General features: G+C 37.0%; 1 protein-coding gene across 1 annotated transcript in view; it reads right to left on the minus strand.

The window, feature by feature from the left end:
* Nucleotides 1-277: 277 nt before the first annotated feature.
* The window catches only part of LOC145670618 (O-acyltransferase like protein-like), a 41,316-nt gene continuing 27,213 nt past the window's right edge, over nucleotides 278-14,380 (minus strand). Inside the window, exon 4 of the mRNA XM_081739409.1 lies at nucleotides 278-581. Coding sequence (XP_081595535.1) covers nucleotides 412-581 — 170 coding nt within the window. The 3' untranslated portion in view covers nucleotides 278-411. The remainder of the gene's footprint in view (nucleotides 582-14,380) is intronic.

Below are 14,380 nucleotides of genomic sequence, written 5' to 3' on the forward strand. Positions count from 1 at the left end.
GAAAAGAAATAGTTCACTTTATTATTAATATTATTGGTCATAATTATGTGTATAACTCAAAAGAATTTTGCTTCTAATTTCAGTAGAAAATCGCCATCAATTATACATATACGTAAATATGTTCTTGTTGCATAAAATTTAAATTTAGGTTTATAATGTACAATATTGTTTTACTAACTTACACATATACATACCTTCTAAATTTTTTAATACCCTACTGTTATCATTCGTAACATTTGTACTGTACAAGCTACACAGACATACACACAGGAAATAATGCAATCATCTCTCTCACACACACACATTCACTAACAAAAATACAATTTTTTGAACACTCCTTATATACAAAGAAAAAACACACTATGTACAGGTTTTAATATGTAGAGACAGTCACTTGGCGCTCTATCACAGTTATACTATTGTTCGTTTACCGAGCTCTCCGTTACATATGCCATTCATAATATTTGCATTCTGTAAAGGATGGTTCACTTGTTCATCAGCACCACTGTTCTTTGACTCCTGCCTCTCGGATTCTCTATTTTCTACGTTATTTTCGGTCTTCTCTTTCCTTTTGTTTGATTCTGAAAGAAATAAAAAGATACAACAGCATTTCATTGCAATTATCCTCCTTTTTAAGCGAAATCAATTATATAATGTTTTACCACTGTTAAACATATTTGAACGATCTCGATCAAATTTTCAACATAGATGAGGTCCAAGCCTGGGAGGGCTTTTCTCGTATCACTTTGACGGTGCAACTTAGGGGGAAGTAGGGGCGCGGTGGCTCAGTGGTAGAGCGTTTACCTCCGGTGCTTGGGGTCCCTGGTTCGATTCCAGCTCGCGCCTTGTGGACTTTGTGGTGGACAAACACCGTGCTCGCGGGTTTTCTCGGGATTCTCCCGTTTCCTCTCACTTTCTTCATTCCATCATTTCACTCATCTCTCATCATCACCGTCTCCTTTAGGCTAACCGGCATAATCGTGGGACGTAAAACTTAAATATTTCATTTCATTTTCATTTTTAGGGGGAAGTAGAGGGAGATATTTTAAAATGATCGAAAATTCCTGATATAAGTGTCGAATCTATAGTTTTCGGGATCGCTGAGATAAACAGCGACACTTCCGATGCAGTTTAAATCCAAATTCCGCCCTTTATGCCAAGTGAAATGTCTTTTCCACGTGCGAAGAACGAGTATTCTGCTAGTTTGAAATAAATTATGATACGAAGTGAAAGGATCACGCACTGGAAGTTTCAGTTTCGTCCGGTAAATGTCAACAACTGAATGCTTTTTACTACCATCGAACGGCGCACAGTGGCCGGAAACTGGGAAAGAGCGGTCAAAAATCGATTTTCTCAACTTCGCCGCCTATGAAATCGGTATTGACATTTGATTATAAGTATCTCTCCTTCTTCCAAATCCGGAGTTTCAGGACAAAGGAATATTTTCGCTGTCCACAAAATGCATGTAAACATGAACAAATAAAAATGTCGAAAAATCAGTATTAAAAAAATGAACCGAACAAAATGATATGTTTTAACCATTTATATCGTTTCTGAGGTCGATGAAAGTGGTCGGATAGTACATTGAACTCAAATACTGTGTGTTTAGTGAAGGGTTTTATTTGTTATCCATTGTCATATCATTTATATGATAGCTTTGTTAGTCTTACCGAAAAGTTACATATATGCTGATATTAGTAGCTCCGCAGTCTAAGCTTATCCTTGGTTATCTGCAAAATAAGATTTATTGAGTTGACCATAAGTAGTACAAAGGTTGAGCATTGGAAGTAGCTGCAGCCAAGTGTAGCAGCTAAAGGACTCAGAGCCATCTAACTGGAAATGCGTGATGAGTAATGTTCAATTCAGATCCGCTATCTGAGCCTTATAAATGGAAAAGGCATATTGTCTTGTACGTAATTTGGATCGCCCTTCATTTCTGAATTAAAGTTGTAGTGAAAGCCTCATACATATTGCAGTGATGAACTATTAGTCGTATGGAGCTGTTGTATATTACACGTCAGTGATGTAGTGTATAAGAAGATTCTATAATGAATATTTTAATCTTACCGAAACAAAGTAATCCTGAACTAAATTACATTCCAGTAAGTATTAGTGTTTTTCTTCGAAGATGGTGGTAGTACAAAACCGCGAACTTTATTTTGTATCCTAAGGTCAAACACACATTTGTTTTGCATTGTCTTTATATTAGTTGCACATACAATAACGGCAGAGCACATTGAATCTGTAATTGCTTCTTGGATGCATATTAACACCTGTCATAACTTCGTACTGGCTAGCGATGCCCAATTCACATAAATAGTCATCATGTTATGTTTTCAATTTATAAACTGTATGTATGATTCACAATGGTGGATTTCAAGATGGCGGCTTTCATTGTTCTGTCTCCTCCCCAATTTCTCCTCACCTTTATTGCTCACCTACATTATTCATTTGGTTATATTTTTCAGTATTTGACATGTATGCGAAGGGTTTCCACACTTTTGATATGGAAACCCTGTGACCACCCTGTGTATATATAAATGCACGTATTGCATTAGGGGTTCTTCGAATCACTTTTGCAGTACTTGCAATTGATATCATCATAGGTATTCTGCCTTTATTGGCAGGTCACTCACCGCAGCTGAAAAGCTTCCATGCTCCATGGTCCTCCGCTAACTTCTTTCTCTTTGCGTATGATCTTTCTGTATTTATATCATCCATTAATTGTAGTCTCCTTCACCCCCTCCCTCTCTTTCCCGACACCATACCCTCTAGGACGTCCCTCATGATACAATCTCTTCTTAGGCAATGTCCCAACCAGTCTCTCTTCCTCTTCCTAATAATATCTAAAAGTGTTCTTTTCTCACCCACCATTTCTAACACTTTCTCATTCGTTTTGCGCTCAACCCAACTAATTCTTTCCATTCTTCTCCATACCCACATTTCGAAGGCTTCCAGTCGATTTTCATCACCTTTACGTAATGTCCACGTTTCCGCCTCATACAGTACAACACTCCACACGAAGCATTTTATGAGTCTTTTTCTCAACTCTTTCTTCAAGTTCCCACAAAACAGACTTTTCTTCTTCTTAAAGGCTTCTTTCGCCATTCCTATCCTTGCTTTTATTTCACGTTCGCACGTCATGTTATTACTAAGAATACTACCCAGATATCGAAAACTATCCACTTGTTCTACTTTCTCCTTCCTACTTTTATATTTGACACAGACCCCTTCGTTCCAATCACCATGGCTTTTGTCTTTCTAACATTTATTTTCATCCCATATTCTTCAAAGCCCTTTCTCATTTTTTTCTAACATTTTATTGATTTTCTTTTCAGATTCTGCAACAAGCGCCATATCATCTGCAAATCTTATGCATCTAATCATTCTACCTCCTACCGAAATACCATCATCATCGTGCAAACTCTTTTTCACTATCTCTTCTAGATAGACATTAAATAGTGTTGGCGAGAGGCAGCATCCTTGTCGAACTCCCCTTCCAATTGCACTCTCTTCCGTCAGTTCTTCCCCTATTCTAACACTTACTTGTTGGTTCATGTATAAGTTTCTTATAAGTCTTCTATCTTTCCATTCTAACCCTATCTTCCTTAGAACTCCCAACAACAATGCCCAATTCACGCGGTCAAAAGCCTTTTCTAGATCAATAAATATAACATACACCTCTTTCCCTTTTTCTATAAATCTTTCACCGATCGCCCTTAATACTCCAATTGCATCTCTTGTACCTTGCTTCTTCTGAACCCGAACTGCTCCTCCTCAACTTCTTTATTTGTTCTTTCATATAACCTTCTGTTCAGTATTCGGAGCAGAATTTTAGCTGCATGAGATATGAGACTAATAGTTCTATAATCCTCACATCTCTTTGGGTTCGATTTCTTAGCCATCGGTATCATGATCGTTTTCAGAAAGTCTTTTGGCCATTCTCCTGTTTCATATATTTCGTTGCATAGTATAGGAGGCACACATATAGCTATGTTCTATTTAGAATTTTTATGTTAATTTCAAGCGAAATTTTTGCATAATATTAGAATAATTTACATATCTATAGGTTAATTAAGAATATATAAGTTAGGTTAATTAGTATATAAAATAGGTGAATTAAACATTGTCATTTGGAATATAAAAATATATGTAGGAAAGAAAACTTAACTTGGAAAAGCACCACTGAGTTTAAAAAAAAATGTTCCGTAGCAGTTAAAAGCTGTGTACGTGCACCCAGGATTGCTATCTAAAGTTAAAGAAGAATTGTGATATGAGAGAAATTTTATCTAGGTCATATATTTAAATCATACTTCTAACTTAGTTAGGTAGAAGTGAGCAGAGTTGCTAACGTTGCTGCAGATAGTGGCCTGGCGACATAGATCCTATCCCATTACCTTTGTATATTTCTGCTCAGATATTTTAGCAAGTGGGTTAGAATTCTTGGGAACAATAAGGCGTTAGATTTTCTTCAAGTGACCATTTTTCACACTAGAAACTTCGAAAGCTTGGGTTGGATCCCGCCAGAAAACTATCCTATATTTTTTTTCTTCAAAGCGCGGTTTCGACAAGGAAGAGCTTCTGCTCTTCCTGCGAGTGGGTTTTCCCCCCATTGAAAATTATGAATGCAGTCATATCCTAGCATTATTACATATTTAGAATTGTAGAAATGTAAGATAAGATGTATTGATCAGAAAAGAGTTTTCGTTGTTACCTTAACTTTAAAACAAAAGCTTATTACTTTACTGTGCTTGGTGTTGACATTGCTGTAATTGAGACGACAGCGATACGCAGTACCGTGAATGTCATAGCAGCCGATATGTGTATATTTATTGATTATTAATTCTAAATTGAATGTCACTGCTGGAATCCTATGTAAATATAATCAGAGGAATATTAGGTACAATGTAATATAGAATATACTAGCAGCGTTCACCCCGCTTCGCTGCGGTCACCCCGGAACGCAATAAACGTTGTTACTTAGATAATTTTTACTTTTTCGCTTTCAAGTGATATGATAAAAACCATAGAAGATTGCAGTAAATGTTAACATTATATCGCCTGTCATTTATGTTAACCCGCCCCGCTTCGCTGCGGTCACCCCGGAACGCAATAAACTTTGTTACTTAGATAATTTTTACTTTTTCGCTTTCAAGTGATATGATAAAAACCATAGTAGATTGCAGTAAATGTTAACATTATATCGCCTGTCATTTATGTTAACCCGCCGAGTGACACGGTCATGCGGGTTGCATATAAATACGTTTATTTTTATACCTATGATGAACTAACAAAGGATTTGTACGTTATGGACACTTGAATGGTCAATTATCTCAAGACACTGGTAATTAAAAATTAAAGTGATATGATAAAAACCATCTAGGGTCCAAATCCTAATAACCCCCCAAAAATGAAAGAAATTGGTTCAGCCGTATTAGCGTGATGAGGGAACAAAGGATTTGTGCGTTCTCTTTTATATATATAGATTGTTGATTCATGATAATTATTGTGAAAAAAAAATGAAAAACCATGAACAAATGTGTGTGTGGAGGTTGCGAGAGATCACCGCTAGAGTACTCTGGCGATGTAAACAAACGCACATGGACTGGTTCGGCAAGGAAGATTGTTTACAAAGAAAATGTACAGTGACGCCGGGGGAAAACAATACGAAAACAAGTATTTAACATTTGAATAACAAAGTGTATGATACACCGTTTTAAAGCTTAGTATTTCCTCTATCCAGTGGTCAAACTCAAAACAGATGACAAGTAATAATAATCTAAGAATAAATGAAAGATTACATGAAAGTGTACTACCCAGACATTTTGGCGACAAAACCATTAGGATCCGCGAAAAGGGACTATACATTGAATTTTGGGTAGGTCAGGAGCGAGCCTTTGAAAATCGTGTTGTTTCCTCTGAAAGAAAACTGTTTGACAGGGAAGGAGCAAGTTAGTTGGTGTTAGGACGCGATATACAGAGGTCATCATCTGTGACAGTTAGTGCAAGACTCATCGTGACAATGGTCTGTTTTGAGAGATAGGCACATTTTAAATAGCTGAATTGCGACGTTACTCGAGATTGAGTTTTTTTTCTTTCTTTCGTCTCGATCTGAAATATCAACTCTAGTAAGTCTTTCTCAGAACTTTACGTCATCTCAGAACTTAACTGTGCTTTACGGGAAACACATGTTGCGAGACGAGATGTTAAAAAAAAGGAGAGTTAGAATATTTTTTTATATAGATGCAGAGACTGAGTTTTGAATCTGCAGCTAGGACAATGACTACTAGCGTATAACTCTCGTATGTAGTTTGCCGTGTGATATATATATATATAAAATTCGAAAGATAAAATTTAAAGTGCGTCATATGTGGCCAGTGTAGTGAGAACTTTGAAATTGGACCGTAGAATCAGTACATTTCCAGACTTTTGAGGCAATACAGATGATAATTATCCAGTAACACTGCATGAACCAGATGTCTTCAAATGGATCCAGAGATACTAAGAGAGAGACACCAGTGCAGCGGACAAACAACCAGAGCAGCGCCCAGTAGCAGCAATTGTTATCATCTAGGAGGTTCCAGGATGCCGAGCGAACTTCAGTGAGAAGAGAGAGGACAGAAGGAAGAAGACAATGAAGAACGCATCAAAACTATACGTGCACGAACTATGAACAGAAATGTATAATGGCCAAATTTTCATTAAAAAAATAATAATTATTTTTTTTTATCGACCGGTCACTTCGATTTAATATTCATGTGAATATAAAATATTTTTTTTATGTATGTGTGTGAATATCAGTGTTTAAAATCTGTATGATTTCTGTGGAGGAGTGGAGTGTTTACTTTATCACCATTAAATATTCAACAAAATTACACGGAAGTCTTTCTTGTATGGATTCCAGACATCAAATAAGGTATGTGGAAATTTCGCATATGTTTTTCTTTTACAGCATGGCAAGAACATGAACTGAGAAGGGTGTATGGTTGTTATCTGACCATTTCAATGGAGCATCTGTACTGAAGTAAAGCCACTGATTACCTGAGTTAAAGAGTATTTTGTATATTTCAAATCACTTAATTTTTTTTTTTAAAAAAAAAAGCTCTACCGAATATTTCATTTATATCTTTAATATTTAAGTAATCCAATTAATTAATATAACTCATTTACTTAACTTCTGTTAATTACTTAATTTAAATACTTCTTGGGACTGTCCATTCAGGGCACTCCACCTTTGTGGTGCGAATATTTAAGTATTTTAATTTTGAAACCTGGCTATGCCCAACACGTTCACTTTAGCCCACCACAATAGTCGGAACAATTCTTTCTTTCCCTTGTGTCCTATTTTTTAATGAATTCGATTGGTATATTATCTATTCCGGTTGCCTTCCCATTCCTAATCTCGGATATAGCCTTTTCAAACTCATCCCTAAGAATACTAAATCCTTTATCATTCTCGCCTACTTCATTTTCTACTTCAACATTTAGGCTACACGGTCTATCTCTACTCTCATATAAGTCTTCAATGTATTCTTTCCACCTTCCTATGACCTCATTTCTCTCGCTGACTACCTTCCCATTCTTATTTTCTACTGCCATCATAATACCCCTTGTTTCCTCCGAAATTTTATAGATTTCACCTCCTTGTACATTTCCTCATATTTCCCAACTCTTTCTAATTCTTCTATGTCCTCACATTTTCTTTTGTAAAACTCTTCCCTCGCTCTGTCTGTTTCTCTTCGTAATTCATTATTTAACTTTCTGTACATCTTTCTGCCCTCTTCTGTATCAACCTGTTTCCACATCTTGCTCTCCCTCATTTTCTGTAACATCTGCTCTGTAACCCATGGTTTCTTAGCAGTTTTGTGTTCGCGGTAACCTACTGCTTCTTCTGCGGCTTGCTGTAAGCAACGTTTAATATGTTCCCACCGTGTGTTACTACCTGTACCTATTCTTTCCTCGTTTGAACAGTTTTCTTCGAATTTTTTAACGAAAAGATTTCTTATTTCCTCGTTTTTAAACTTCTCAGTATTCAACACTTTGTTACCTACTTTTCTTCTGCCTACATTTTTCAGTTGAATATCTACTTCGGCCAGCACAAGATTATGATCGGAGAAAATATCAGCCCTGGGAAGGGTCTTCGCGTTCTTTAAGCTATTCCGATACCTGTCCTGAATCATAAGATAGTCTATCTGATATCTTCCGCCATCTATTGGTGATTTCCATGTATATCCTCTTCTCTTGTACTGATTGAACCAAGTGTTCCCAATTACTAGTGAATTCTGTCTACAGAAATTCACCAGTCCCTCTCCCCTTTCATTTCTTTCGCCTAAACCATATTTGCCTACGATACTACCTTCTTGTTTTTCTCCCACAACTGCATTGAAATTTCCCATTAGAATTATGCATGCACCTTTCTTCTCCCTATCTATAATTTCTTCTATTTTCTCATAATTTTCCTCTACTTCTTCATTTGCATGCGAAGTCGTCGGTGCATAAGTCTGTATCACCACTAGATCCTTCGTTTTTCCTTTAAGTCTTAACATCATAACTCTATCATCAATAAATTCTACTTTCACTACCTTCTCTTTTAAGCACTTTCCAAGAATTATTCCTACGCCATTATGACCGCCCTTTTCATTACCTGAATAAAACATTCTATATTCTTCGCTGTTCAATACCCCATTACCTTCCCATCTAACTTCACAAACGCCTACCAAATCTAAATTATTTTGTTTCATTTCTTCTTTAAGATTTTCTAGTTTTCCTCCCTGTAACATAGTACGTACGTTCCATGTCCCTATCCTAAACCTTTTGCTCTTCCTTCTCTTTCTTTCTCTATCTGTCTTCCCCCCATTATTACTTTCTCGTCCAATAGTCCTTCCCAAGCCATCCCCCTCCCGGAGATCCGAATGGGGGGATATTTTACCTTCGGAACTACATTTTGACCTGCGAAAGACCATTGTTCATATGTTCTGTTTTTGCTGCCAGCAAACTAGGGAAAATAGAGTGGTGGTTTCCCGTTACCTTCCACTCCGCAGTATCCCAGCCGTTAAAGTCACTCTGACCACGCCTGGGACTAATGTCCAAGTTGCCGTACCAATCACTATGATTTCCGCCAACTTGGCTACTGGAGAACTGCTGCCTTCTCCCAGAACACTCTTCGTCTGGCTACTCCATTTAGACCAATTCGGTAGGGGTGGCCCTTCTGGTAGTGAACTACCACCGACACAGCTCTAAATTTCACTGTAGCACTCAATCCTCCCCACCCGACACATAAGTGTCTTCGTAAAGGTGGTGTTTATCGGGGATATAGCAAGGACAATTACGTATAGAACGATAGAGACACGTCCATCAACTTCCATTCTTTCGGAATAAATTATTTTTGTCCGCTTTTTCCAAGTTTCCGACCACTATGCGGCGTGATGTGTAACTTCTAATACCCAATAGTAAGAATGGGATAGGGATAACTACTGCGAAAGTGATCCTTACCAATGAAAATATTAACGGAATGACCTTATTATCTATCTAACTCGGTTGATGGTAACCGTTGTAATTATCTATTGCAAACAACAGAATTCGCTTTCGATATCGTGTGGAGTAACGGGCGATCGTAAGTCACTGTTAGCCGTTAAAATGTTAATGGATGTTGTTTGCAATAGACAATTAGAGAGGTTATCAACCATGATAGGTAGATACTGAAGTCCATTCATTAACATCTTAACGGCTAACAGTGACTTACGTCCGTCCACTACTCCATACGATAACTCTTTAACGAAAGCGCATTCTGTTGTTTGCAATAAAGATGTTAACGTAATCCTGGAATAACAGGATTACGGATGAAAAAGGGAGACATGTTAGAAGAAATTATCACGGAAAATGAGCTAATGGTTATAAATGAAGAAGGACATTCGCCAACATTTAGAATTACGCAAGGTGGGGAATCGAATATAGACGTAAATTTATCAACGTTACAACTAAGTAACAGAATATGCAACAGATGGGTTTTAGATACGGCCAAACTAAGTGAGCACAATGTTATTATATTCAAGATTGACGGTAAAAATGGGAACGAAAATATGAAAGCATAAAGAAACACACTGATCTAAAAGAATAAATTGGGAAAGATTTTGGAGAAACATAAACCTGACGAATATAAATTATGATGATGGTGTAGATTATTTGTCAGTAAAAATAGAAGACGAAATAATAAACGATATAAAACTTTAACAGAAAAAAAAATCACAACATGACAAAAAGATTAAAACTTTTTTTTTTTTTTGGAATGGGGAGTTGTAAAATCTAAACACGAAAACCAGAAAAGCAAAGAAATTATACCAAGCCGAACTCAAACAAAAAAACACTAGAAATATATAGACAAACAAAAAACAAATATCAAGATAAATTAAAAGAAACAAAATTTAAAAAGTTGAAAAGCATTTTTAAAGGAAAACATAAATCTAGACATCTGGGGTGAACCCTATAAAATAATTAGTAACAAATTTAACAAGCGAAAAATACTTTCTACCCTCAAAATGGACAATGGAGAGTATACCAACTGTTGCGAAAATACAGTAAATTATTTAATGACAAAGCTCTTACCGACTGACGACTCAACAAAAGACAGCGATGGACACACACAGGCACGAAATCAAATGAAAATACCAGCGAGAAATGAACAAATACAAAAAACTACAAACGAAGAGATAATCGTGTATATAAAAATGCTGAAAAAGAAGAAAGCCGCAGGACCGTACGAACTAAAATAAGAAATATGCAAGGGTCAGTCAAAAAGTTAGTTACACTGCTTAGGAAAATAAAACAGGATAGAAATTTTACATTAACTTCATTTGTTTCGTAAAGTTCCATTCACAATCTATTTTTCAACGTAATAACCTCCGTTATTTAAGCGTTTGTCGAGGCGTGGTACAATTTTTCTATCTATACCTTCTGCAAAGAAATTACTTCCAATGCCCGATAACCAGTTTTGGGCTTCAGCTTTCACCTCGTCATGCGGCTTTTCGTCATTTTGAAAGTTCGTCTATTTTTATGCGTCTCTTTGCAAGAATGCGTTCATTCACGGGAGCAGCGATTTCCGGATTTGTCACAGTTGGTCGTGGCCGGCTTCCCTCGCGCTCAGCATCTTCAGTATCTGTACTTCCCTTTCTCAAACATGTTGCACCACTTCGCGACAGCTTGACGTGATATTGCATTCTTCACCATACACTTCATGCAACTGCCGATAAATTCCAGTGCAGTTACACCTTTTCGCCCACAGAAAGCGAATCACTGCACGTATATCCAATTTGGACGCCACTTGCAGCCGTCGAGACATGTTTACGACTAATTATTATCAGAACACCTCCACTGCGTCGTAAAAGCCACTACGTCAGACGATACAGCTACATGTCTGCAGAGTTGCCACACAGTTTCATCAAAATAGTCTTTGACCGAAAATATTTACGAAGGAGTGCAACTAACTTTCTGATTGACCCACGTACAAGGATGAAATGGAAAAATGGGCCTCATAGTTATCCACACTGTGCAACTTGTATCTAAAACAGAGGAGAGCACCTAAAAACTGGAAGAAAGCCAACTGAGTCATAATCAAAAAGAATGACGACAAAATGAATGATGATCCAAGAGCATACAGACCATCTTGCCTCTTAAATACAATTTTCAAACTTTCCAAGACAGTAATCGTACAAAGGTTAAACAAATAAAGAAAATTATAGACTACAACATGGTTTTCGTAAAGGAAGAAGTACTGAGACTGTAATAAGGAAACTATTGGAACTAATTGAAAAGGGTAAGACCGAGAAATATCAGGTAGTAGACACAGATATAAGTGGGGCCTTCGATAGCCTATTATGGCCATCATTATTCAAGCAATTTCAAGAAATGGGGGTACCAAAGTCCTCCTTTGAATTGATGATGGATTACTGTACTGATAGTAACGTAACATATTGTGGCAGTACTCGATTTTCGAGTAAAGTAATTTGTATATTTTGATTCTATTTTAATGTTTATGTCACAAAATCATTTATTAAGGTTATGGGAATTAAATGTTGTATATGTGAGTAAGTGCAAGCTGCACAATGTTGCAAATGTTTGTGTCAGCAGTTTGTTGTAAACAAATGTGTATAAGAATGTCTTCGTTGAGAGTCTGGCAATGTAGGAAGGAAATGTTGACAATGTGTCTATCCTCACATTAGCCAGATTCTAGAAATTGTATAAAGTGAATCTGTAAGATTTCACGAATTTCATGAGATTACGGATGTGCGGAGAATTGCTTAGAATCGGGAAATCAGAACGTGTCGAGGATTGCAATTTTGAGTCTTGACACATGGAAGGAATTTGTCTCTCCATGTGAAAACGGTGTTGCACGTGCTGCAGCAGACGACAAGCAGACGACGGAGGTTGGACAACGCTAAACAAAACTGGAGGACGGAAAGGTTTTGGGAGAGTGGATGGAAGTTGATGGAAGTTCATGGAAGTTCATGGGAAGTCGATAGTGGAGTCTATGATCAAGTTACAGTGATCATTCGTTGGTTCGAGTTTGGAGAACCAAGTTCTATCCGAGAATCAGCCAGATGATAGGAGGAGAAAATACTTCATATTTCAAATCATTCTAACGACGTGGAACATCACGCAGAGAGTAGCATTGAGAGGAGCCATACCTTAATGCTCGTTTTCGTCTTTCAACAGCAAGGAGATTCAGCTTAAAGGAGCCGAGTTCAACGCCGGAGCAACGAGGGAAAGACACCAGTTCATCCAGGTATGTGTGGCACCGATTCAGGGTTCAAAAGCTCAATACTTGACCGTTTCTGTACCCGTCTGGCAAATGATTCTTAATATCCGTCGTTACTAGCGTTCTGAAATCTTACAGTACACTCATAAGCATAACTAAATTCAGTTATATTAAATTAATGAAGTACACATATTTTATTCGATTTATCCCCATTTTGGGGTTTTCATGTTGGAGACGCTGGTGGCTTACGCCTTAGTAACGGTCCCAGTAGATTTAAATAGTAGTGAATTAAGCCCTCCCTTCCCACCCATGGTGGTGAGATGCTGGTCTTAAGATCTTTTAGATCAAGGTACGATTCCAGTAGTAAGTCATTCATGGTCGAGATGCTTAGGGTTCGATGCCCAGCAGAGGTTATTTGTAAGATTTAAGTAGTAACTAGACATCATGGTGTAGAGCTGGGATCAGATCTCAGTAAGTAAAATTAAAGCCCTCCTTTCCCACCCATGATGGAGATACTGTTAGACGTAAAAGTCATGGTAGCGATTCCAGTGTGATATTTGTGAATTATGCGATTTCAGAAAAATTTAAGCGTTCAAGAGTTTAAGCATTCATAAAATTAATTCCCTCCCTACCCACCCATTCATGGTAATTGTACGTTACATTAGTAATTTTATTTTATTAGTAAAAAAAACCCACCCATCCCACCCTCACTTCGATCAAGTATAACAGTATAACAAGTGTTACGACTGAGTTCGATTCTCGGTTGTATAACAGGAATGTGTTTCAGTGATATTTTAAATTAAATAACGTATTACGTTCACCAAACGTAGTAATTTCATGGTAGCTTGTTTTATAATCTTCAGGTTAATAATAGTAACACATATAGTGATAATATATTACAAGTTTAGAATAATAATAATAAGAGAAAAGAAAAGTAGTGAAATAATTTTGTTGTTACGCACAGAACGAGATGCATGATTCAGTCAGGATCTGCTGAGCGAACGACGATTGTGGCGCAAGTGCTTAAACACGAGTGTGGCCGATTAGACACGACGGCACACGATTGTTCATTTTACGTCGAGATCCGCTCGAATTATTTGCTCCGTTTCAAGGTTACGAGCAGAGCAGGAAGAATAACAAAGACAAAGCAGTTACTGTGTAATAGATTAAATATAATCTATATTAATCTTAAAAGTAGACAATTTAGTATTCAATAAGTAGAAAATAGCACTAAGATCTTACAATGTTATCTTTAAAGAACAATCATAGGGTGCATTATCCCGTATTAAAAGATAATGGGAAAACGGCGACTATGTTTACAAAGTCAAGATACTATTATTTAGACTTGGGTGTTTTGAAACACTTTGTGGAATTCAATCCAACATATAATGAGCGAAAGGAAATGATATTTAGAGATAATGTACTTGGTAGAAAGTATAAGCATTATTATTTCATTGAGTTTCATGAGAAAAACTTTAGTGTGGATGAATTAGTTGACTTAGGTTTTAGACGACATTTCTTGTCTGTGGTAACGGGCATTGCCAAAACGAACACAATAGTGCGTGAATCTATCTTTTTTGCCATGAAGAATGAACAGTTAAATTACAAGGTTTGTGCATTGTTTAGTTC

This window comes from Thermobia domestica, chromosome 14 (assembly GCF_964235325.1).
Source record: "Thermobia domestica chromosome 14, izTheDome1.hap1.1, whole genome shotgun sequence".
NCBI lineage: Eukaryota > Metazoa > Arthropoda > Insecta > Zygentoma > Lepismatidae > Thermobia > Thermobia domestica.